Source organism: Alternaria ventricosa (genome assembly GCF_023758065.1).
Source record: "Alternaria ventricosa strain BMP 2768 chromosome Unknown scaffold_10, whole genome shotgun sequence".
Lineage (NCBI taxonomy): Eukaryota > Fungi > Ascomycota > Dothideomycetes > Pleosporales > Pleosporaceae > Alternaria > Alternaria ventricosa.
Window position 1 is genome coordinate 170,341 of NW_026055690.1, and position 25,371 is coordinate 195,711.

Sequence of the window (25,371 nt, forward strand, 5' to 3'; positions counted from 1 at the left end):
ATCTGGTGGGCGGGGTTTGACTTGAAGATCTCATGGAGGAACGCATCATCTACCGGGTCAATCAGAAAGACCGTGGAACGACCGCGTCATACCCTTCGGCTGGTTGTCAACAAAGTTCACGACATGGGGTTGTACATCGAACGTCCGTGCGCGAAGGTCGTTGATCCTCAGGCTGGTGCTGGCATAAGCAGGCTAGCGCATATCGATATCTGATCATCACCGTTAAACTCGATGTACCGCTCAAACAGCATGTAAGAATCGGCCAGACTGTAATTGACACCCCGCCTACCCCACCTCATCCGTCCATTCACCTCATAACCTCGAATGTCGTTCTTGTATCGTTCCCGTAGCGGCGCGTGGGATGCCCACCGTGCTAGTAACTCCATGCAGGACGATTGTATTGGGGTTCGATGTACGCTTGGTGACATGTGATGCTGACCGATGAGCGAAATACATCAATCCGGGGGTCTAGATGAAACGTCCTCGGCCAAGACTGCAAGCTTCGAATGTACCCCGCTCCCAACAGCGGTCTTATGGGGGTATATAGTCGAATAGGATAGATACGCTGCCAATCGAAGCTGCTGTTGAGCTGGGTACGAGCAGCAATCAAGATTCGGCATGTCGGAGCACAACTCGAAACCCAATGTTCGATGGCTCTCGTATGCTTATCAGCTTGAGTGTACGCGTAATCGGATGATACTCCAGTCTGCGCAAGTCGTTCGAGGTGACGTCGGCAGGTACTACTCAGTGGTCAGATTTCGGAAGCAATAGTCCTCGGCTTTTCGTGCCATCTATCGCACGAGCGGTTAGCAGTACGACAGAAAAGCGTGCCATGTTGATAGGGCCTCGATAAGCGTCGTCTCTTCATTATCCTGCCTAGAAGTACTGCATGTGGATGCACCGAGTGTGTCGCCGCAAGCGTCAATCATCGTTGCCGTACCGAGCTATAGACCTCCAAACGCCTGTCCGTGTAATCTGCCCATCCTCCTCGCGACAGCCGATGCGAATAGGGTGATATCGTCCGCGCATGCCCAGAGCAAAAAGGTATCGTAGAAAAGAAAATATCCGTTCGCACTCGAATCGTGTGTCGCCTCGTAACTACCTCGTAGGTCTTCGCGCAGCCGGGGATCCCCTATCACGTAGTCAGCAATAATACCCCATAATCGTTCATGACGACCTACCCTTCATGCGCAGTATTCCATGTCTTGACGAAGGCACGTTGCGTCTTATCCGCATAGTCTTCTGCATTGACTTCCTTGACTCCGACCTTAGCGCCGTCTTTGGTGAAGACGACGTTCTTCTTCTCCATCTTCTTGACGCCGCGCTCGGCGAGCTCGTTGGAGTAGAGGAAGATCTGTAGAGGCGCGTGGCTTAGCATTCCGTGCGCGCGCATCAAGAGGGAGATAGAATACCTGATAGCCGACCCATCCTACGCCTCCGACAACCGCGAAGAGGATGAAGAGCGGGATGAGGTTCAATGCGCCCATGGTTGTGGTGGTGATGACGTAGCGAGGCTGGTGTTGCGCTGAGGGTCGTGTGGCGGGGTAACCTTGCGAGAGCCGAGTGCGTCTCTGAATGAGGCTGAGGATGAAGGGATGCAGATAGACTTCAGGGAAGGAATCTTCCAAGTTTCTGCAAATTGCTGTAGGGCTAGGGGCCCACAGTCGCTATAGATGCCGTGGCTGTGGCTGGGCAGATGAAACCCCGAACACGAATTGAAGGGTCAGCCTTGGCACGGAAACGGGCCGCAGCTGATCGCCGCGGATGATGCCTTGATCAAAAGTCCGGACATGTGAGCGGCCAGGACGAACTTTTTTGATTCTGGCATGATGGGTGCTGGTGATGTTTTGTTATCACGAGGGTTTCGCTTAGGACGCCTGACGATTGACATGTTGCATGTCTCCACTGATCATCCGCGTCGAACGCGTGGGTCACATGAACACTTACTAGATACGGATGACGATCCATGGAACAAATCATTCGGCTTATATTAGACCCTCCGCGAAGTCCCATTCACTGTTATCTTAGAACCTAGGTATAATACAGGTGCGATGCTGCCGACCACGAACTGGAATGTTTTCTCTCCTCCACCTATTCTTACAGATCCCTTGCGCCATCCTCGCCTGCGTCAAGGGAACATGGGGCCACATGTCAGAACATGTCTTCTCGCTAATACCAGCACCTGAGCACTACTCAGCCCAAACTTTGTGCCAATAATGGACAGTCGACCTAGCAGCCAGTCGCGTTGCTCTTGTGGTACGGTCTCGGCGTTTGCTGCGACGTATAGTGGCCATACCAGCGAGTATCCGCCGAATGCCTCCGCAGCTGCAAAAGAGTTAGCGCCATGCTTCACACCATGTTAGCAGAACTTCGGCATACCATTTTGCTCTTGACCCATTTCCTTCGCCACGGGTTGCAACTCGTAGTTCATGTGAAATGGCACACATGCACTAATCTCGTCCACCATCATCTGGATGACAAATACGCTCCTACTCCACGTCTCATCGCCATCTGCATAGTTGCCACCGATGCTGAGCCATGTCACACATGCCATGATGACTCTTCGACAGAATATCCGACAAACGCGGTAGTCGTTTATTATACTTGCCAATGACACGTCGTGATATACGTGCTGCTCGCCTGGCCATCTTTCAGCCAGCGCGATCTCCTCGGGTGGGATTGTATCGCTGGAGACGCCGATGATCCGATGTTTCCATTCTAGAGGCAAGGTGTGGTACCATTCTTCGAGGTTTCCGTCGACCATTTGCGCAAGGTCGAGGATTTGCTTAGCTTCTGATCCGTAGGCAGGGTCATAGGGTGTGGTGGTGAGGATATTTGCACGGGCGCGGAGGTTTGGAAGGTCGATACAGATGAGTGTCAGGCGATTGGCAGCGTTCTCCTCTGAGATATCGCCGTTGCCGACCCAACCTCCGGTACCGGGAAAAGAGTCGATGGGTTTTGAGCGTTGAACGCAGCTTGTAATCTGTTCTTTGTTAGATTATAGTATGTAAAAGATGCGTTGTTGGTATTTACCATCATTGTTCGCACGGCGCGGAACATGGCATGTGACATGGGGTCGTTGAACTGTTCCATGCCTCTTAGTTTCGTTAATGCCACAGCACCATCGACATGATTTCCCCATGCTGTGATAGTGTCGTCTGTACTCATTATGGTCTGATGTTCGTTAGCTCAACATATGCATCTCGGGATAGACAGCCAAGCTGTTTGGGCCTGCAAGAGATGGCTCGTCCACTTACTTCATACAATGAAAACATGAGAATAGCCAGCACTGTCTCATCGCTCTTCGCCATCGCAGGATCTTTTAGATCGTCGTTCAGTTTCTTGATAGCCTTGCCGTAAGTGGATACCGCTTCACGGAGGAGCTGCTGTCGGCCAGGATACTGACCGCATGTTGCCATTGCCACAGCGGTAGTGGCCAAATGAAGGACGGAAGATGGGCGAGCACGATTGTACAGTGGCACCAGATATTCTAGATATCCTCGTGTGCTTTCGGCTTGTTGTGGCAGGGTGATGAAGTTCTTGAAGAAAAACGGCACGGCTTCGCATTCTGGCGCGAGTGTTATGGTTGGAGGTACAGCATTTTCCAGGTTCCACACGAACGCTTCGAAGTCGAACGACTGGTCTAGAGACAGTGGTGGTGTTGTGTAGTTGGACAGAGCAAGTATTTGTTGTGATGGGCTCAAATCCGAGGGTGTTCTTGATCGCGAGGTGATTATTTGGAAGGCTTTCTCCCCCGGTACTGCATTCTCTCCTGGGGATACATCGAACGTCGAAGAAGGTGACCTATTAGTGTTAGCGTGTACAAATTGCAATGTGGGTCTTCGGCTTGCGACAATCACATGCGAACACTTTCAGAACGCATACCGCCTGCGAGGGTACCCATTTGCTCGGCAAAGCTTATCGGTATCCCCGGGCACGAAGCGGGTCAACATGAGCAGAATGGTGTAGTACATACAGATGCGGAGAAGTGCTGGAGCTTGACGCACCGTTGCTATTGTTCGACGCGGTCGTTCCGGAAGACTTCCTCGCCTTCTTGGCCATAGCTTTGTTCTCATCTCGAAAGACCAGGTCGAAATCATCAGGATAGCCGGGACATACTCGGGCGGACTTTTTGCAGTTGCCACATGTTGGTCGTTTCTCGTCGCACTATGCACAGTCAGTCGGCGAGCCAAAATGCGGCCTCAGGCAAGCGCATCCGAATACGCTCGGAGGCGATATTGCTAGTCAAGAGAATAGAGTAATTGTCGCGAGGTAATACATACCTTTATTCGGCGGCTTTTACACATCCCACACCCCCGGCTCGGCTTTCCGGTGTAGACCATGGTGATACGGTATTCTAAAGAATGGAAGAATAGAAGAAAGCGACAGGAACAAGACTTAGGCACCAAAGACAACACCTGCCTTCCAGATTCGGGCCTTCGTTTCTGACTATAAAGATACCGTAGGTAAACAACGATATTCCTAATCGGATCTCAGGCAACTCCGCCTCTGGAGCCTACGACTACGATCAAGCCTATATTACCAAATGATCCAAGCGACAAGCTTCAGCTCGCCTATATCTGACAAGCTCTGTAGATGAGCGCAAGGCCGACTCCCATGCACCGAGGTACGCGACGATAAGCTCAGGAAATTGACGTCGACGTAGGTTGGACAAGGCGTTCGGCCGGCAGTGCGAAGACTCGCTAGGGAAAGAATTCGCGATCGGACCACCCAGCGTGTAAGCAGCGTGTATGACTGGACCTATCAGAACAGGAAGAGAGCGATGACAGGGCTGCAAACTTCATTCTGAAACCGGACGAGGGATGGCATGGCAGTCCGAGTCGATTGGTCTGCCGCACCGAGATGCCCACCGCAGGAAGCAGCCGTTGTGGTGGTTGATTTTTCTCGCAAGCACCACCAGATTAGGCTTAGCGCTGCGCCAAAAACAGTGGCGCAGCATGCTGTCATCCCTTTCTGCTATCACCAGGAACGCGACAAGACGTGACAAACACAACTTGAGGCGTTTCCAAACGTTGCTGCCTGGTGTCTCTTCCGCAGGTACCTCAGGCACTGACGCAACCGCTTACGTATTTCGCGTTTTGCGCTTCTTTGGGGTCGTATACGCACTATGGGAATCGCCGGCTCGTCCGAATTCGCCGTATGAGCCGGATGTCAGCGATTGCGCCATTTACGCAACGTGTCCTCTTCTTCAGACCGCGATAAGAGATGGATTTCGATGACGGGGTGATGCAAAGAGACCGATGAACGATGAGGAACGAGGAAGTACGCCTCCAGATCTTGGGTAGTAGAGGGGTTTTGATGCAATTATTTCGAACACCCGTCGCAAACGCGCACAGCGAAGCAGAAGTCATCTTGGCTGGCAGGTGCTGGTAGGATGGTAGTCTGCGAAAGTGCATACAGAAAGTGCAAGAAGGTTGTGCATTCGACGTGCGCCAAGCCAATAAACTCTGGTCAATAACGTGGCCTCGTTGCTCTGTCAAAGTCCAACCACCAACACGAACTCCGGCTCAGCAACAGTCCCCAATATCATACAGCATGCTTCAGGAAAGAGACTTAGTAGAACGCAACAAATCGAGAGTGGCTGGAAGCCTAAGAAAAAGAGATGGAGAACGGAATGTCCGGACACAAAGGTTTTGATGATCCTCGCCCCGTTTCTGAGTCCATCGAACTATCAGCAAGAATGCGCTACTACCAGTATTGCGGCACTCTAACAGTCTTGGGTCAAGAAGAAGTATCACCGGTAAAGCGTAACCGCAGTGAACGCGTTGGGCGACCATAATGCGCGCTTGCGAACTTCTCGAGGTCCGCATCCTCCTGCTTCGTGGGCCAGCCACGCCCTGACCCGGAATCTGGTATATATGACAGAAGGCATGAGATTACGACTGCTTTCCCAAAACGCCTACTATCGACCAGGGTATCCCATCTCAACCGGAGATTTAGGCTCTTGAGATGGTAGTTCGTGAGGTTGATAATGACCCTGGAGCTCAGAGATGTGATATTCGTATTCTTGAGGGGGTTGATATGTTTCCATCGGTTTGGGTTCGCTTCCGGCCACCGGAACGGGGGCGTCAGGCGTGTTTGCTCGCTTTCCATTTCTTCGGCGAAGCAACAGCATAGCAAAGATGAGCGCCGCAGTACCGATCACACCTAGTGTAACACCCAAGCCAATGCCGATCTTCTCGCCCGTTGACATGCCGCCGTCTCTGGCAGGGCCGTTTGAACCGGACGAAGTTGGTGACGGACCGCTTGTCGACATAGCTGGCGATGCGGATGTGAAGGGTGAGCTTGCGAAGCTTGTAGAGCCACCGGAAGGGTTTGGTGTAGAGGTCGGAGGTGCACGAGCGACGTTGAAGCCCACTACTGCGATAGCTCCGACGCTCGAATCTCGGGCTGCCGTCGTTGTCTCAATAGTCCAGTCATTGGGCACGCCGTAAGGTGTAGATGCGTACGTAAAAACCATGCCTTTGGAGACAAGGGAGACGCAATCACCGTTGACGGGGCCGCCTGTATGGAACGGGTTGGTGTAGCCTCTATGAGTGGGTAAGTTCAAGGCCGAAAGGGTGAGCATGGCTAACTTACGAGGGACAGCACATTATCTGGGTTGTGGAGGTATCCGTAACGTAGGTCATGACGGTCGTCCACAGGTTCGGGCATATTAGGGGCTGAATGCTCAGCGCTGTATGCTCTTCACCGCCGACACCCAGTCGTGCCTGTTCCCACCACGTTGTCACCGCGGAAGGTACGCAGTCGACATCCGAATCGATGTCGAGACCATAGCCTGGATCAAACGCTACCAGACTGGGTCCGTTGAGCCGGAAGATGGATTCGCAGCCAGACGATGGCGTGAAGGTACTTGTGAGCGGAATCCATGAGGTTACTTCACCAGCGTGAGTCACCGGCGTAGCTGGCATCAAAGAAAGATCTGCCATCGTACAATAACCTCCAGGGTTGAATTATCTGAGCTGTATGGGTCAAAAGGCTGGTCTCGTATACGAGACGATGGGTATCACTGACGGAGTCTCACTTCATGGTACCAGGGCAGGGGATCAGGCGCGTCCCCTAAGCGCGTTCACACGCCTGCGCCGCATGGAGAATGGATGTCACTTGTATTGGTTCGCGAACGCTTTGATCATCGATTCGCCTTCTGATTAGCCTGCTGCAATGATCATTTGAGATATGCAGTACGCACGGTTTCAATTCCCGGCGCTAACGTGAGAGTGTGGCGTGGTTGTAATCCTTCTGTCGAACCGAAGGGGGATGCCAACAATGGCTACCTGTGGAAACTCGATTCTACTTCCTCACTACCCATCAAACCTCGACTCCTTAGTATGTCGCGTTCTTCTGTGCGCAATCGCAAACGCGAGGCGAGCCATGCTCGAAAGGCAAATGGCCATACGACATCCTCGCCAATTTCATCCCCCTGGTCGATTCCCAAAACACCATACATCACAGCTGCGATTGTCCTCGGAGCCTCTGTCTGCCTTTGGCTTTCAACACAAGCCATCCCTTCGACTCTTACTCGGAAGTGGCTGCCCACCCCGCCTAGCGAGTGGGAAAATCGACGGCAGCAAGTCAAAGATGCTTTCGTCAGCAGCTGGGACGCGTATTCCAAATACGCTTGGGGTTTGTGAGACCCTTCCCGCCGTAGGAATCTCACGCTTATACATGATGCAGGCTATGATCAATTTCACCCCATCGCCAAGAAAGGCTCAATGATGAGTCCGAAAGGCTTGGGTTGGATTATCGTTGATAGTCTCGATACGATGATGATCATGAATCTTACATCGCAACTAGCTGATGCAAGGATTTGGTTGCATCGCAGCCTAGATTATGAGCAAGATCAAGATGTCAATACGTTCGAGACCACAATTCGCATGTTGGGTGGTCTTCTCTCTGCGCACTATCTCACGACAGTGCTGCCCGGTGTCTCCTCGCGAAGAGACAGCATCTATCTCACTAAGGCTGTGGATCTAGCCGACAGACTTCTCGGCGCATACGATTCGCCGTCCGGTATACCATACGCAAGCATCCACTTGGCAAGCCGAAGAGGGCTTGTATCACACGCTGATGGTGGGGCTTCATCGACGGCCGAAGCGACAACACTACAGATCGAGATGAAGTACCTATCGAACGTCACTGGCAACGAGATATACTGGCGAAAAGCGGAAAAGGTCATGGAGGTTGTCGACAGTGTCAACATGCACGACGGTCTAGTCCCGATCTTTATCACGCCCCATTCCGGTCAATTCACAACACGAGAGATACGTCTTGGAAGTCGAGGCGACTCCTACTATGGTAAATTATCTCATGTACTCGATCACTTCCTCATATACTAATTCACGTAGAGTATCTCATCAAGCAGTACCTACAGACTTCCGAGCCGATCTACCTCCAGATGTGGGAGGAGGCTTTGACAGGCATCCAGAAACATCTCATCATCCCTACCAAGCATGCAAAGCTCAGCATCGTCGCTGAATTACCCAGCGGGATTGGCGGCTCTCTGTCACCAAAGATGGATCATCTCGTTTGCTTCCTTCCCGGTACCATCGCACTCGGAGCAACAAACGGACTCACCGAGGCTGAAGCCCGCCGCCTACCCAGCTGGAACACCGAGAAGTCGCAACAAATGGAATTGGCAAGGGCGCTTACAAAGACCTGCTGGGGCATGTACAAGGTGACCGACACCGGCATAGCACCTGAAATTGTCTGGTTTCGTGCGAGCGGCGAGACTTTGCAGTCCAGGAAGAATATGCCGCGCGCACCCTTAGAACGCAGCTCAAACTCCGAGGAGATCTGGAAAAAGGACTTCAACATCAAACCCCTTGATGCGCATAACCTTCAGCGGCCGGAGACTGTCGAGAGTCTGTTCATGATGTGGCGCATTACAAAGGATCCCATTTACCGAGAGTGGGGTTGGGAAATCTTCCAAGCCTTCTTGGACTACTCCACGGTCCCGCTAGGAGAGGGCTTCACTTCTCTCAACAATGTGAATGCTATCCCGCCTCCGCGACGAGACAATATGGAGAGCTTTTGGCTGGTACGTGACGCGTTGGTGTATTTGGTCTTCGTACTGACAAGTTCTGTTAGGCCGAAACGCTCAAGTATCTATACCTGCTATTCTCGCCGGACGACGTTCTTCCGCTCACTGACGTAGTGTTCAACACCGAGGCGCATGTGTTTCCTAGAATGGGCATGGGGAAGTTTAAGACAGGTTGGCAGCGCAAGCCTAAGGAGAGTGCGTGAGGCCCGTGAATACGAGATGTTCTACTAGCGTTGAGATCATCAACGCCTGGAATAAGCATTCTTTGGGGCGCTGGCGCACCAAATACGTATTAGTGCATATGGAACTAAGCGCCACTTATTGAGGGATACAAAGTTGAGCTTCATTCGAGTCTTCTGCTACATCTTCCTCTTATCAACCTCTGGCTTTCGCGCCATCACCCAAACAAACTCAGAATCGTAGTCTGGTTCATCCTCGTTCAAATTACCACCGCCTGCCTTTACTTTCTCCACCTCCAACAGCTCGAAGCCTACTTGTTCCAGAATGTCGCAATTCTCGTGCACTCCATAACTGCTCCAAAACATGCCGTACCCCATCATCTCGCCATGTATCTCTTCTTCATCAATGCCCGCAAGGTTGAAAGCGAAGAGACCGCCAGGCTTCAGCCAGCTGTGGATCTTGATGAGCATATCCTTTAGCTGAGAGCGAGGGAGGTGGAAGAGCGTGTAGAAGCTGAGCACACCGTGAAAGCTCTCGGCTTCGAACGTGAGTGTGGTCATGTTACCAGCGATGAACTTTGCACGCGGGCAACGAGCTTCAGCCATCTTGACCTGCTTCGCAGAGATATCATTGGCTGTCACTTGAGCTCCGTGGTCTACCAGCATGCTCAGTACTGGTACGCCTGGGCCACAGCCGAGTTCTAGAACGCTTGGGGAAGGTGGCAGACTGTCAAGTAGTTTCCTTGTGTATCTTTCGCGTGGTGACCTATCGCCTTCGACCCATTCTAGATACCATTGTGCAATATGGTCGTAGGCGTGTTCGACGATAAGTTCGGGTGTTTCAGCCATGTCAGTGAGATATTCGATGACCAGCTGCTCAGAACGCTGGCGGAAAATGCGTGTGCTTATTCCGGTTCGACGATACTGCGGGCGGAGTCAATTAATCGATGCGTTGATGCCTGGCACGATGGGGCGACACTAACTTCGGGCGTGCTTTGGAATCGGATGATACTGAGCGACACGAATGATTGTCGGGTCAACGAGCTGCAAATACGCTCGGGATGTATAGAGCAGATCCTGTTGAAGGATACGATCTGGTTATTGGGCAACTTATCCAGTACTTTATTGACTTGGTGATCTCAGGAACTCCGCACTTGCAGCGGAACACCGCAATTACATGGTAACTCCGCACTCATATGCGGAAAACACTGTCGAAAGATATCCAACATGTTTTACACTGTTCACACATGCTGCAGAGTAGTCAGTGTGAGGTGGAAGCCTGCCGCCCACAGTGCTCCTCTCTAAAATCAGCATGGTACCGTGACCTTCATGACGTGAATGTCGAACTACATCGTACCAAGCAGTTGTTGGAAACGCAACTAGTGATTATACTTGTGTTTCCAGGGCGTCAAGTCGCTGACTATCAAAGGACAAAGTGATTGCCCCTAATCCGAAGTTCTCCGGCTTTAGCCGCACATGCGAAGCATAGGTACTCGCGCTTCTTTGTCTGACAGGAATCTGGGGTAGCACATACCATGAGTAGCTCAGCCAAGACCTATCGTGTTCCTGTCGTGCAAACTTAGTGCGTGGAGGCCTATGGTCGATTCTGGTATGCGGAGACGGCTTGCGATACATGCCACTCTAAGGCTGACCTGGTGTGACTTGGGTTGCAAAGCAGCAAGGCATACTGTCTCATTCTGGGTAGATGATGCGGAGCTATGCAAGCCTTTGGTCGCACTGAGATATGACCTTCTCACGTCCAAGCAGTCAGCAATCTGGCAGACGACACGTGATTTTGTCCGGAAGGAGGTCGTATAAAGGAAAGCTAGATCTTCATTGCCTGGAGAAAACCAGCACTGCACGTCAACTACACAGCTACCGAGTCTCTTCTCACCCCTTTTCTTCAGATACCAACATGAAATTCTCTATTGCAGTACGTAAGCTAAAAACAACACCCCTCCAGGGCTCCAACTCGAAGTGATCACACAGCACAGATATTGACCCATGACGTTTCCAGCAGGCCTTGCTGGTGATCGGCATAGCAAGCCCACTCACAGCTTCCCCTACCCTCAGCGTCCGCCAAACCGACGCAACCCACAAAATCACCGTCTTCATGGTGAATGACTGTCTGAAAATATTTCCGCCTGATCCTGATTTCCCTACGGTGTTCAAAGAGCAGGACGTTAGATACGGACAATGCTACGACGCGGTCGACTCCAACTGGTTCCTCAGCGGATTCCTCAGCGCGAAAAGCATCGCCTTGGCAGGGAGCCCTCAGCCACCAGCATCAGATAACGTGATCTGCGAGACGAGAGTATATTTCCAACCTAATTGCGTGGGAGACCCAGTTTTGACAGACAATTATTCGGGGAAATGTGTGAATGCGCGTTTGAGCGTGTCCAATCAACCGGTTGATGATGCCGGGCTGAGTATCAGAGTGGATTGTTGCAAAGGTGCGGCTGATGGGAAGAGTTGTTTGTATGTTCCAAAGTGAATGGAAGGCTGAGGGCTGAAGTCAGCAACGTATGAACTGGAGACGTGTTCTCGGTATACTGTTGCTGACCTGCAACGAATGGTGTTTTTGGGAAGTCTCTTCCACTGTATTCAACACGCTCATTTAGCTATCTGTCATTTTCTTGGCTTCTTCAGACATACTGCAAGAAGCTTACACCTTCTGGCAACGCCTTCCGACAGTCAAACTTAGCCGATCCAAAATATCAACAAACTTGCGGGCAACCTGTGTCGCAAACATGTTGTCCAGATAGTCATTATTGCAAATACTGAGAAGTGGATGTATGTTGCGATACCAAAGTCCGTAAGCACCTGATGGTCCTGACGCACTGAGCAGGCATCAAAACATCGCTTCGGCACGTCCGCGACTAACCATTAGGCGAGGTTGAGGGAAAAAGTAACTTCGGACAAGATACAACACACTGACTGTGAAGACAAACAAGCCTGGACTTCGTCGACAGTTCACGATGTGTTTCAGGTCGGCTACTGCACGTACTCTCACGGCACATATGCAGGCTGCACCTCCGCTCCGCTCCGGTCTCGTCGCATGACCGATTCCACGCTATCGGTCCTACCTCGTATAGAACTTCATTGGAAAATTCCTTAGGTGCCGGTGCAGATAGTCCCGCATACGCGCATCGTAAATCTTTGATACCGGATCCGCACGATCAGGTTGAGACTGCGGAACAGCACCCTGACGATCAAGTCGAAGACATCTCCATGGTGACATCCCCTTAACACATGCGCTGTGCGTCCCGCGTGCAGATGTAAGCTGCTTTGTTCCTGCGTCGATCCCCGACAAAAACTCTATTATTAGCTAGCCCTGCTTACAGCTTGGCATGGTGGTGGGGTAAACTGTAGTCTGTACCGTAGCGGAACAACGCACGCGACGTGTTGTCTGATTGAGAACAAACGACGGCTCGGGAATGAACCGATGATAATTGCCAGTCCGTCTCCCCTAGTGTGAAGCAGCTCAGTGCAGCGATAAAGAATCGCGTGACGAAGCGAGGAAAACACGAAAGTAAATCTCGGTAAGCAACCTAATCGAGTGCCGAATAACCGCGACCATTGCACTCCAGGGCTCTTAATGCGCGAATTGTTCGGTAATAATTTCTTCCGTCTGATATTCCTATTGGGTCAGCGCAAAGCTAAAACCGTGGACTAGAAGAATGCAACGACAAAGCTATTCTTATCGTCTCTTTGTTGACAGGCTACCTATCTTAGCATGAGGATACAGAGTCTTGGTGGTGTACCTGGGCGGGCCAAAATAAGGTAAGGCTCGAGCGAACGCCGAGCTGTCCGCAAAGTCTTGACATGAGCGCTATCGCCGCTCAGGGGAATGATCACCGTCGCACAAAAACCGTCGCGTGTTAGCGCTGCAGAGAAATTTGGGACGGCAGCGTGCGCGTGGCCGCAAGTTTTGTGGGTGTGCTGTCAGGGACCAACCAGGGCCAAACACTGCATGCTTGCCCTGGATGGGACTCGGGGCTGCCGCTTATGACGCTGAAGCCCGCAATTCTCTTTATTTGTTGACGGATAGGCGTTGTGGGCTTGGCCAAACCTGGAGTAAGACGGAAGGATGTCGGCACTGCAAATTCTCGTGATCTCGAATGAAAGGCCGTTTCGTGGCTTGAGGGATGAGGAAAAAGTCCGTTCGCAGCGCGCTTCGGTTGGAGGCTGCCGATTTATCTCCCGGCGAATCAGGCGACCATGAGCTCGTTTAATGGCTAGCGGTGCGTTATTGGCGCATGGCATTTCAGTCGGTCGCATGAGCAGCGCATGAGCAAAGTTCTGGCATCGCGGCTGACTTTCCTGGAACTGCCAAATGCGATGGTGTTCTCATTGGCGGGGCCAAAAACTTGGGCTGTGTGTGTATGGCAGCCAATCCTGTGGGAATCCAATACGAAGGCCGCCCCTGGGCAAGGCCTTGGGGGATGAACACATGATCGCCCAACGGATAACAGATCCCAGGCAGTTGGTAAACGTCCTATCGCATTGTGGCGCGCCGTCAGTTGTAAAGCGCATGGTGCCTGTTGGCTAGTTCGGCTGTAAGATCGAGCCTGATTAAACCCCGTTAGCACCAGCGATATGGGCACAGCCAGTATATAGACTCGGGGCGCCCCTCTGACCCTTGGCAGGTATACTGTCGTATCCTTCCGTCACTCGCTTTTACATTCGCGCGCCTGCGTTTGCCATTCGTTACTCTTGTTGAAGGTCGCCGGTCATTCAGTACTACACCGTGTAACAATCGTGTAATACCTATAACCATCGCTCGGTACCAGAAGATCTACTATTCCCACGACACACCACATCTCAACAAAATGTCTCTGAAGTTTTTCTCCCTCGCTCTTGCGGCCGTCGCAACTGCGTCGCCATTCGACTCCATGGCGAAAGCCACGAACGACGACCCTTACGAGGCATGCCAGCCGCAAGGAGCGACAGGCACAACTCCACCAACAGTCGGCACAGAGCTCAGCTCGCTTTATATCGACATCCTCTCGTCGATTCAGGGCATCTCTTTCGACAAGCGATCTGTACACGGACGTGCGGACGGTTTCGGGTGCCGTCAGAGCCTAGACTGTGTCAACGTAAAGAACATCAACATTCCCATGTGCTACGACAAGTTCACCACCAACTTCCAGTTCCCAGACGGATCTTACGGAAACGTCGCTGCCGGAACCTACAGCTCCGGCGGCACCGATGTCAACCTCGTCAGCGGAGATTACACAAAGGACGGCCAGAGCGCCAACATCTACGCGAACAACGAGGCTGAGAAGCCAAACACTTCGACCCTCTCGGTCCCGGCACAGTACACCGGTACTGGTGTTGGTGGAGCGGTCCCAGTCACAGAACTCGGAAAGGTCATCGTCTACACAACCACTGTCCCGGCCGTCACATACTCGGCGCCGACAACTGTCGCGGAGACTGTCGAGACGGCGACTATTAGTGGAGTAGAGGTCAAGACCACCGTACCCGCTACCACCGTTACGCAAGCCACAACAATCGCCGCTAAGACCAACGTTGTGACACAAACTCCCGAAGCTTCCGATGCCTCGCCGCAATCTACTGGAGCCGCCGGACAGGTGTCTGTCGACACAACAAGATCCTTTGGAATGTCGGTGGTCGGTGCTTTGCTATACGCACTTTTGTAAGCAGTTTGCTTTCGGGAGTCATACACGTCGCAGTGAACTGTTTGAATGGAGGAGCCTCAGGAGTTGTATTTGAGGCAATTCCGAATGGATGATACCCGCTGGAGTCTTAGCACATGCATGTCGTATACATCCTGTGGCAGCCCAGTATTGATGCGCCACGCTTAATGAATAATATCGTACCCTTCATGTCCACGTCTCATTGCTTCCATTTGAGTTTTGACAAAATATCCTTCATCTTTCTCACTTCCTCAGCGTCAACATCTTCTCCAGGTGTTGTGATGGCTGCGGAGTGAAACCATTCTAATGTGGTCCTCCTCTTGAGATCCTCAACATTGGTGCTTCTGACCCCGCCTCCAACAATCAGCGAGACCGTATTGGGCCGAGAGAAGTGCAAGAGATGAAGAGCAGTAGCCCCTTCCGCTGCGGTCTTATATCCGCCACTTGTCAAGATGCTCTTGAAACCGCAGTTCTCAACGGCCTCCACGGCTTCCTCTAAATCGTCTGTTTCGTCAATGGCCCGATGGAACGTGCAAGGGAGCGGAGCAGCAATCTCGACCAGGTCGCGATTACGAGTGGGGTCTACATATCGATTGACCATCAAGATGCCAAAAACGAAACCGCTAGCAAAAGGCTTAAGCATCTCTATCTCTTTCTTCATGAGCTCAAACTCATCGTCGGAGTAGTTGAAGTCGCCTCCTCGTGGCCGGATCATAACGTTGATCGGGATCTTGACTTTTTTCCGTACATCCTGCAGCGTTGAGAGGGAAGGCGTTACCCCGCCAGCTGCGTAGTCGGCACACAGCTCGATTCGATCAGCTCCAGCTTGAGCTGCTGCGATGGCAGAGGTAGCATTGAAGCAAGCTATCTCAAGCATTGTCGTGTTGGTGGAACGGGAGAAGTGGCGATGAGGTGAAGAGGAGAATGGGAGGTGAGCTGCGGTGCTAAGCTTGACCCGGGCTAGTGCTGCAAGTAGATTGGCTGACGACATGATGCGCTCTAGGCAAGTAGAACATCACATTTCCTAATTCACCTCATACAAGGAAAAAGCTGAACAGGTCCGGAGCCTACATCAACGTTGGAGCACCTGCTTTGGTTTTTCCCTAAACTGACGTGGATTGTTGGAATTGACAAGGAAGATACGGCATAAATCTGAGACAACTTCGAGGATGGCATGAGAAGGGTGGACGGTGATTCGCAGTGTGGAACTGAGATTGATTACCGCTACCTACCTAGATAGATACACTTTCTTTGGACCGCTTAGAGACTGGCGATTCGAAGGGCTTCTACAGATACAATGCTGTCAAAATGCAGAAGAAAATGATAGACTCAAGCAGCAAGAACCAGCACGGTCTCTCATAGCGCAAATAGAAAGCCCAGTTCACCATGATTAGCTGTTATGTTCCGAGGTCCACGCCGTCACCTCATTTCACCGTTCACTTCCCTATCAAGGACGAACGGGCTCACTTCATCGCAAATGCGACGTGAAGGTGAGTTCAAAGCTGCCGATTTCCCATCCCTCCGTGCCCGTATCTACCTCACCACCTCCTCCTGCTCTTGACCAAGTCTTCCACACCACATCGACTTCTACGCCAAAGACGTAGAACATCCTCACACAAGCTCCCACAACACCCAGAAAACATCTCCAAGATGTCCGACACCGACCCCAAGACCCCCAACAAAACTGGCGCAAGCGGTGCCGCCTGGTCTGAAGGCGAGAAAGTGAGTCTACCCTCCATGAACTTATTCCCAATTACCTCGGCTAAACGTACCACAGATCGCATACCTCATCGTCCTCTGTGAGAACGAAGGCAAGATCGATGCAAAGATCGGCTTAAGTGCCCCTCCCTCTGACACTACCTCCCGCTCACGAGCTTCCAACTCAAACCCCAAGCTCGCACTCATCAACGTATCCCAAAACTAACAACCCCACAGAACGCGCCCATCCCCGTAGGCCGCTCCGTCATCTCCTGCAAGAAACTCCTCGTCCGCCTCAAGGAAAAGCATAAAGACGACATTGTCAAGATCAAGAACGGTCAAGCCTTTGCCCCTGCCGCTTCTACTGCTACCGACGTCTCTCCCGAGAAACCCAAGGCCAAAGCTACACCCAAGAAGCGGAAGAGCAAGCTTGATCTCGAGGCCAATGATGATGGCAACGGTGGGGATGGTGGTGAAGCAGATGGTTCTCCAAAGAAGAAAGCTACGCCCCGGGGTCGCAAGAAGAAGGTTGAGGTTAAGGAGGAGGTTAAGGAAGAGGAGATGCTGGAGGAGGAGGCTTGAGGGATACTCACTCTGCGCTACGCTAGTATGCGTCGCAGACGTCTGTCGACAGATATGAGACTGAGTCATCTACACGGCAGGCTCCACTAGGGGTGTAGTCAGTCTGAGAAGAGCTGTTTCTTTTCCTACTTTGGGGACGGGACTGGATTAGGACTGAGGTTATATGACACTCAAAGAGAGATTCAAAGATCACGTCTGGGAACAAATTCCAGATAATTGAATGCATGATTCTCTGTTACTTCTATCATCCGTACGCTACATCTTACACAGTCAAGAACCATTGCCCTTCTCAGGAAACACGATTTACTCCTCCCCCGCCTCAGCCTCCAACTCATCCGGACCCATCTCCTCCATCGCGCCCCCATCCCCACACTCATGAATAATCTTCTTCCAGCCCAACGGCTGACTCGCATCCTTGACATGCTCAATAGTAGGAAAGTAATGTTCATTCTTCTTCATCGTCGCAACCCACGGCACATTGTCAAAGGTCATGACCTTCATGCGGAAGTACTCGTTATCCTTGATCTTCTTGATTTCGGTGAGAAACTCGGAGAGGTTGGGCGTGGGTACGTTGTTTACGTGTGTGACGAAGTTGGTGGGCGCGAGACCGTACATGTAGGCTGGGGAGCCGCGGGCTCGCGACGAGATGTAGACGTCGGAGTGGATTTTGCTGATTTGTTGGCGCACGGCTTGGTGGGGGCGGTGGAAGGTGGCGCCGCAGAAGCTGACGAGGCGGTCGGTTTCGAGATCTTCAGTTGCGACGGTTGAGACTTTGATGGTCTTCTCCTCGCGCTTGCGCACGACGACGGCGTCGAGGAACTCGTTGTTGTACATGACGTCCAGATCGGGGGAGCGGGTGACAAGCTTGCCGTTGAGGGTGAGGAGGACATCGCCTTCGTTGAGACCGTCGCCGTGGCCGGAGTCGACCTTGCGGACCATGAAGAGCTGGTGGCGCTCTGGATCGGCTGTCTCGGTCTTCTCGATCCATTCCTCTGAGACGCCCATGACGCGGGCTTGACTCATCTGGACGGTCTGGAACTCGACATTCAAGATACGTAGCTTGGGTGTGTTGCCGCCGCGGATCTCGTTGAGCACCGGGAGAAGGTTGGGTGTTGCAAGACCGAGGTGATACTCAACATCCTTGCCGCTGTGTGATGTCCGCTCGCCCAGGTATGAGAGCCAAAGAGCCTGGACGGTACCATCCTCCGCGACGAGTACACCAGAGCCACTATGCGAGGCTTGGTTGGTGTCCACGGTGATGGCGTCGAAGTTGGTTGCGCGGTATCTCGGTGTTATCGCGCTCGCTGGAATCGCAACTGTGGTGATATCAGTGACGACAGTCTTCGCTACGACAGGTCGGAAGTTCTGGTTGATGCCGAAGAAGATGGTCTCGGCTCCCTTCTTGATGAAGTCGGTCGCGAACTTGGGCGTCTTTACAGGGGCGTTGACAAGAGAGGCATCGTACTTGACGATGGCATAGTTCTGCAATGGGTGCATGAAGACAACCTTGGCATCGACGAAAATGCTGTCAGCGATGATCAACGAGATGTCGCAAAGGTCATATGGCAGAATCGCTCTTGAGACGAGGACGAGACCCTGTTCAGCGTCGACAACAAGACCGTAGCCTTGTTTGTTCATCTTAGGAAAGCCGTCTAGCTTAATGGGCATAGACACATGAACGCGTACGAAGCTGCGGACGATGTCTACGGCCTCAGGATAGCTTGAGCTCATCTTGACGAAGTTCGCACGGCGAGGAACTGGGGGCACAGATGGAATGGCATCGGCAAGGGGCTTGAAGTCCCACAGGCCAGTTTCGTCATTACGTGTTGCTACGCGAATCTTTGCATGCCAATGCCTGTCGACAGAAGTAATACTAGTGTTCGCAGTGTGCAGATCGCGCAGATGCTTGTACATCATAACCACTCGCTTGCGATCTGGGATCTTCTTCATGACTTGGATGAAAGTGTCAAGGTCGGGTGTTGGTTGGTTGTCAACTTCCTGAATCAACCACCCTGATGTGTAGCCGTCAGCGAACCTAAAGGAGCCCGCTGCCTCACAGACGTATACACCTGCGTTCTTGAGCGAGATGGCGTAAAGACGCGCTTGCTGGTATGAGAGGTCGTGGAAAGAAGCGCCTGCGACGGAGACGAACTTGTCGGGGGTGATGGCATGTAGGTCGCCAACGTCTAGCTCGACATCCATGTTCTCCCCAGCACGCTGTATGGTTACAGAAATGGTCTTGCCGACGTTGTCGTCAAGGATCGCATCGAGTCGGACAAACTGTGTAAGCAACTCTCCGTTGACGCGTAGGAGAAGATCACCTTCTTCGACCTTGGTAGATGCGGGCCCTTGAGGAAGGACAACCTCAGCTACGAGCATGCCTGTCTCCTTGGGAAACTGAGTGCGGATCTCCTTCTCCAGCTCAGGCGAGAGACCTAACCTCCGGCACTCGTCGAACGGCTTGAGTATCCACTGAGTCTGAATGGTGCCTCTGGTGACATGTCGGCCTTGGCGGATGAGCTCGAGAGCACGTAGCGGTCGGTCTAGCGGCAGGAAGTAGTCGGTCGCAGCACCGTCAGCACGTCCACCGGCCTGTAGCGCAACGGCAAATCCGTCGCGGTCCACAACAGGACTGCCGGAAGAGCCTCCACTCGCTGCAGCTGCCGCCTGGATGTAGTTGGTGTTGAAGTCGGAGTAGCCCTCGCCGTATTCGGGCGCATTGCGATCCAGCCGACTGATGACACCCGACAAGATACTGAGCTTCTCTCCCGCATCGTTACCGACGACGCGAATCTCGACACCAACCTTGGCGTTGTCGGGGCGCAGTTTAAGGGCGGTGACGGGCATGTACTTGATCTTCTTGGGGTCGAAGCGCAGGATGCCGAAGTCGTGGACGGGGTCGCGGTAGACGGGGTGGACGTCGCACTCCTCGTGGTTGTCGAATATGCAGTAGCCGATGAAGGGGCCGGCGCCGACAACGTGCCTGTTGGTGAGGATGTAGCCCTTCTCGGCGTCGACGACAAAGCCCGTCGCCTCTGAGCTGATGGCCGGGTCCGTGTCGAACGAACACGTCTGGCAGAAGTGTATCGATACGACGCTCTTGACCACGTTCTCAATCGTCCGCTGCCATTCTGCCGTGTCCTGCCCCGTGACGGCGGTGATGTGCGCTGACGACGGGAGGGCGTCGGGGGAGCTGTGGGCGCTGTACTCGCTGCGCGCATCGTCCATGGGCTCCTCCAGGTCGGGCGAGTGCGACATGACGCCGTTTGAGGTATGCGAGTCTACTTCGGGCTTGATCTGCTTGTTTGGGCGGTCCGTTGCGGGCGAAGTTGGCGGTTGCTTGCGCTTGCTTGTGCCATTTTGTTCCATTGGCAGCGAGGTATTTATAGGCGACGACGTGTGGAGGGAGCGTTTGCCGAGGGGGTGTGCGCTAGAGCTAGACAGCCTCGTGAGGTGCGGCGTTTGAAAGAGGGAGCGCGGGCGTGATGCGGACAACGGTAGGGTGCGTGAAGGTGTCGCAAGGAAGCTTCGTTTGCAGGCGGCGAGTGAGACTCGGCCAAGCAGCATGCCAATCGGGATGACGCGTGTAAACAAAGGAAGCAGGCGCGATGCGGCTGCTGTGAATTAAATGTAGAAGGCGCAAACAAGAAAGGCAAAAGGCAATTGATGAGTACGGAATGGCTTTCGATCGGCCAAGGATGAAAGTGCACGAAGAGCCCTGCAGCTGCATGCGCCACGGTCCCCGGTCCCTAGTGCCATCGCGAACGTCAGACTCCGCCCCGAAGGTGTTGAACCATCAACAAAGGTCGTCAGGTACGGGACAAGTCAACTGTGAACATTGATATAAACAATAAGGACGATGAGCTGATTCATCCGGTCAAAGACTGTGAGGTACAGCTTCGGGAGGCTTGAAACCGCTCTCGCCCCATTCTAGAAGTGACATCATTCAGCCGTCAATCGCGCATTGTTTCAGGAACGCATCTGTATCCGCATCGAAGACGCATCGCTTGATCATGGCTAGCTTCAATACATCTGTTCAGTTGTTCAACATTCGAATGAATCCTTGCGCCGCATGTCACCTGTCAGGGTCTCGGTGTCACCCACCCACCTGTGGACGCATTGAACGGCCAACTCTCCGATGAAAGCTTTCCGACAGCACGTCGCAAATAAACCAACTATCACAGCCATATCAACTTCCTCGTGCGAGGATCGGTCGGCACCGCCCCGTCGTATGACCATGATAGGCGTTGCAGAGTTTGAAAGTCGCTGGTCTCTTTGCGAACCGAATTCCCCATTGATTGGAGCCTGTGACTGCCTTCAGAGTATTGCTAATCGAATATGTTGTTCTGACGACGCGCCCAAGCTGCCCTTATCTGGTATGGTCTAGAATGCTTGCGATATCTCTTGCTCGGGGGTGGTTTTGCGCACACATTGCGAAAGATGTCAATGGCTCGGAGCTCTAGGCCGACAAGACGCAATCAAAAGGGAGGATCTGAGTACGCTCAAGTGACTGTTGGTTGCACTTCTCCCTCCGATGATATGCCGAACTCCTCTAAGGTCTAGTCTAGTCCTTGTAAGCCAGAAATGCTCGACTATACCTGGGATATCTCTGGCTGGAATGCTCCCGCCCGAGCCACGACCAGGTTCCAGTCTGAGCCAAAAGTGAAGTCTCTTCCTCGAGGCTGATATGCAGATCCTGGTATCATGGATGACCCAAGGCCTCTCAGTTCCGGTTCAGCCGTTTAAAAGGATGTGACTATCTTTAGAGCATGAGTAATCAAGAATATAGCTCAGTCCAGGAAAGGGCTGGACATCCACCTATAGCAGGTGATGGAAGTCAATGACCCAGGAGTCCACATTGCGTCAGCAGTTTGCAGACTTTCGTCTCAGCACCTATGTAGACTACGAGATGTCCAGGTTCGGCTCAACCGCTTGGAGAGCTGTGACTATTCTTAGAGCGTTAGTAACCTGGAATCCTGCTCATTCCAGGAAGAAGCTGGACGCCGGCCTATAGCAGATGGGAGTAGTCAAAGATCCAGGAGCCTACGTTGCATCGAGATGTCACAAAACTTTCGTTCTGAGACCCACGTATACTCCAGGGTGTTCCGGTTCTCCCATGCATGGTGTGAATCTGAGTTTGAGTACCCGCCATAAACGCCACATAGCAAGGCCTTGAGGCACTCAGTTCAACGCAAAACCTGAGCAGCCTGGAGCCTACCTCGACCTTGGACCATATAAGTTGTTAGATTTCAACTCGATGTAGGCTGCAGGGTGCTCCGGTTTTCCTGTGCATCGAGTGAATCCAAGTGCAAAACCTGGACAGCGTGGGGCCTACATCGACCTTGGACCATCCAAGTTGCTAGTTTTCAACTTGATGTAGGCTGCAGGCCTATTCTCTGACTCAACCGTATGGGGGGCTGTGACGGACTTCAGTGTATTATTAATCGAGATTTGAAATGTGTTGATACGCTGTAGTCTGCAAAGCGAAAATCTGGTAGGATCATATAATAAAACATTATTGGTAGGTTACCTAGGTAGTGGTTCGGAGGGGTCAGGGGTCCGGCGGTGTAGCGCCGGCAATCGAAGCGTTCAGGGGCCTGTGCGCGGAAACTAGCGCGGTGGCCTGTGCGCGCGGAGCAATAACTCGCGTTCTGAACTCCGCTCTCCTCCATCAACTCTACACTCTTCTCTCACCAGACCCCACACTTGAAGCCACACCACAAATCACAACAATGACTTCATCAATCTTCTATAAGTTCAAGAATTCAAGGGAGAGCGAGCGCATTATCTTCAACGGCACCGATTTGAGCGTTTTCGAGCTCAAGAAGGAGATCATCAGCGCAAGCGGCCTCGGCGATGGAACCGACTTCAACCTACACATCTTTCCGCAAGATGACCCCGCCTCCGAATACAAAGATGATACCACTTTAATTCCGCGCTCATCAACAATCATCGCAATTCGGCGCCCCGCTCCCAGAGGACAAGGCCGAGCCGCCCGCTACGTCACCGGCAAAGCGCCTGTACGCGCTTTCACCACGCAAAGCAAACCCGTCGCACCTTCACCTCACACAAATGCCGAGGATCCTGAAGCCGCATTCTTGGCCGAATCAGCAATTGCCTGGGATGCACAGAAAGAGGCACTTTCGAACGCAAAGCCTGTCTATCGAAAGAATGCCTCCAAAAATGTCGTTGTCCCTTCACATCCTCCCCCTCCCGGCTATGTTTGTCGCCGCTGCAATATCAAGGGTCACTGGATCCAAGCCTGCCCAACAAACGACGATCCCGATTTCAAGCCTGTTTTCCAAGCGAAACGTACTACTGGAATTCCTCAATCTTTTTTAAAAAAAGTTGAAAAGCCAGTCGACGAAGAAGCTGCAAAGGGCATCATGTTGAACGCCGACGGAGAGTATGTTCAGGTCATGGCAGACACAAAGACTTGGAATAAATTCCAAGAAAAGACCAACCTATCTCGCCAACAAGCCGCCAACGCTGATGCAGCAAGCAAAGAGCTTGCTGAACGCGGTCTGCAATGTCCGCTCGACAATCAAAGATTTGTCGACCCAGTCAAAACCCCTTGCTGCGGCAAGACATACTGTCGCGAATGCATCGACAACGCGCTAGCAGATGGTGACTTAGTTTGTCCAAACTGTTCAAAGGAGGATGTTCTGATGGATGATCTCGTTCCTGATGACGACATGGTCAAGTCTCTCAAGGCATACGACGCAGAGAAGGCAGAGAAGGACAAGGCAGCAAAGGCAGTTGCATCAACAAATGAATCAGTTAATCAATCCAATGCTACTGACACCGCATCTCCCTCTGTCGCAAATGACGATACAACTGCTTCCGCCACTGCTACTACTACTGCAGCGGCTGAAGAAGTCTCCGATACTGACTCAACCTCTTCAAAGAAGCGCAAAGAGCCTCCGACAGACATCAAACCTCCCACCGCGCCGAAAGCCATGCGTCAAGCCGCCGACCCCGCCTCGAAGATGGAACAAGACTTCATACAACAGATGGAGATGCTCAAGAACACACCGATGGGCGCCATGGGAATGCAAATGGGTATGCCTATGCAAATGGGTATGCCTCAGCAGATGGGCTTCCCGAATAACTTCCAGAACGGCTACCAGATGGGCTTCCAGCCGCAGCAACAGCAGCAGATGCCGCAACAGCAATGGTATCCCCAGCAGAACTTCGGCTACGGCGGCCAGCCGCAGTACGGTCAACAGTACGGCCAGCAACAACCTCAGCAGCAACAGCACGGATGGGGCGGACAAGCGCAGGCACAAGGACAAGGACAAGGACAATGGGGCAACGCGCAGGGCCAGGCACAAGGGCAGCAAGGGCAGCAAGACCCCAACGATGCGTACGACAGGCAGCCCGTCAACCCTCGCGGTCGCAACCGCAGGTCTCGCGCACCAGACTACCGCTATCTTTGAGCAGCAGGAACGTCTCCAGTCCGTCCTTATCGCGTCACGACACTACCACACTCAGACCACACCACATATCACAACAACGGCTTTATGAACTTCTACGGCGAGCATCGGCATTAGGCGGGCATTCACACGGCGTTACTCTCACCTTCACGACAAGCGACCATGGGGCATGCATCAAGGGCGGGACAGGGAAATACCGGTCTAGCATGGAGCGAGGGCGTTTTTGACATTTAGCTGTTCACGGCGTTTCTGGGATTACTTTGACTTTTTATCGGGGTGTTTCTGAGATTGCTTTGGCTCTCACTCGGCGTTTCTGGGATTACATTTGACATTTTTTCTGCGTGCTTTACGGACTTCACATTACTTAGTTACCATGAAATGCAAACCACAAAACACACAATATTACACCTCTTCTGCTTTGTCCTCGGTGAAGACAGCTCGAAAAATGATGCGGCGTGCAGACTACTTGGGTTCACGAGCTCATCAGTTGCGACGTATTAGTGCGATAAAGCCCTTACGCTTCACTAGCATCACCCGTCCAAGAGAGTCAGTGTTACATATCCGGTTACCCCATGCCGACCACATGGGCCCATGGTCTCATCAGTTACGACGTGGTGGTATGATGTAGCCCTCACGATCCACCCTCATCACCTGTCCAAGAGGGTCAATGTGACATATCTGATTTCCCCATACTAACTACATGGGTCTATACAATCTATCATTCGTGATGTGTGAAGGTCACGTAGCCATCAACC

The 25,371-nt window shown here is 52.5% G+C and overlaps 9 protein-coding genes across 9 annotated transcripts; 4 read left to right on the top strand and 5 right to left on the bottom strand.

Moving 5' to 3' along the window:
• Nucleotides 1-1,177: 1,177 nt before the first annotated feature.
• Nucleotides 1,178-1,487, bottom strand: J4E93_006146 (uncharacterized protein; the record flags this gene model as incomplete). The annotated part of the gene is made up of 2 exons (XM_049344064.1): nt 1,178-1,354; nt 1,413-1,487. The coding sequence occupies 2 exons, from the start codon at nt 1,485-1,487 to the stop codon at nt 1,178-1,180; spliced, it is 252 nt and encodes an 83-aa protein (XP_049198499.1).
• Nucleotides 1,488-2,128: 641 nt separating this feature from the next.
• On the bottom strand, nt 2,129-4,343 carry J4E93_006147 (uncharacterized protein; the record flags this gene model as incomplete). Its single annotated transcript, XM_049344065.1, has 6 exons — nt 2,129-2,325; nt 2,380-2,983; nt 3,034-3,174; nt 3,258-3,804; nt 3,977-4,167; nt 4,284-4,343. The coding sequence occupies 6 exons, from the start codon at nt 4,341-4,343 to the stop codon at nt 2,129-2,131; spliced, it is 1,740 nt and encodes a 579-aa protein (XP_049198500.1).
• Nucleotides 4,344-7,895: 3,552 nt separating this feature from the next.
• Nucleotides 7,896-9,264, top strand: J4E93_006148 (uncharacterized protein; the record flags this gene model as incomplete). The annotated part of the gene is made up of 3 exons (XM_049344066.1): nt 7,896-8,316; nt 8,367-9,058; nt 9,109-9,264. 3 exons carry the CDS (start codon nt 7,896-7,898, stop codon nt 9,262-9,264), a joined length of 1,269 nt encoding a protein of 422 aa, XP_049198501.1.
• A 156-nt stretch (nt 9,265-9,420) lies between these two features.
• Nucleotides 9,421-10,089, bottom strand: J4E93_006149 (uncharacterized protein; the record flags this gene model as incomplete). Its single annotated transcript, XM_049344067.1, has 1 exon — nt 9,421-10,089. The coding sequence occupies one exon, from the start codon at nt 10,087-10,089 to the stop codon at nt 9,421-9,423; it is 669 nt and encodes a 222-aa protein (XP_049198502.1).
• Nucleotides 10,090-14,072: 3,983 nt separating this feature from the next.
• J4E93_006150 (uncharacterized protein) lies at nt 14,073-14,903 on the top strand (the record flags this gene model as incomplete). The annotated part of the gene is made up of 1 exon (XM_049344068.1): nt 14,073-14,903. One exon carries the CDS (start codon nt 14,073-14,075, stop codon nt 14,901-14,903), a length of 831 nt encoding a protein of 276 aa, XP_049198503.1.
• Nucleotides 14,904-15,099: 196 nt separating this feature from the next.
• J4E93_006151 (uncharacterized protein) lies at nt 15,100-15,777 on the bottom strand (the record flags this gene model as incomplete). Its single annotated transcript, XM_049344069.1, has 1 exon — nt 15,100-15,777. One exon carries the CDS (start codon nt 15,775-15,777, stop codon nt 15,100-15,102), a length of 678 nt encoding a protein of 225 aa, XP_049198504.1.
• A 773-nt stretch (nt 15,778-16,550) lies between these two features.
• J4E93_006152 (uncharacterized protein) lies at nt 16,551-17,180 on the top strand (the record flags this gene model as incomplete). Its single annotated transcript, XM_049344070.1, has 2 exons — nt 16,551-16,622; nt 16,836-17,180. The coding sequence occupies 2 exons, from the start codon at nt 16,551-16,553 to the stop codon at nt 17,178-17,180; spliced, it is 417 nt and encodes a 138-aa protein (XP_049198505.1).
• Nucleotides 17,181-17,483: 303 nt separating this feature from the next.
• Nucleotides 17,484-20,549, bottom strand: J4E93_006153 (uncharacterized protein; the record flags this gene model as incomplete). The annotated part of the gene is made up of 1 exon (XM_049344071.1): nt 17,484-20,549. The coding sequence occupies one exon, from the start codon at nt 20,547-20,549 to the stop codon at nt 17,484-17,486; it is 3,066 nt and encodes a 1,021-aa protein (XP_049198506.1).
• A 2,363-nt stretch (nt 20,550-22,912) lies between these two features.
• J4E93_006154 (uncharacterized protein) lies at nt 22,913-24,619 on the top strand (the record flags this gene model as incomplete). Its single annotated transcript, XM_049344072.1, has 1 exon — nt 22,913-24,619. One exon carries the CDS (start codon nt 22,913-22,915, stop codon nt 24,617-24,619), a length of 1,707 nt encoding a protein of 568 aa, XP_049198507.1.
• Between the last annotated feature and the right edge of the window lie 752 nt (nt 24,620-25,371).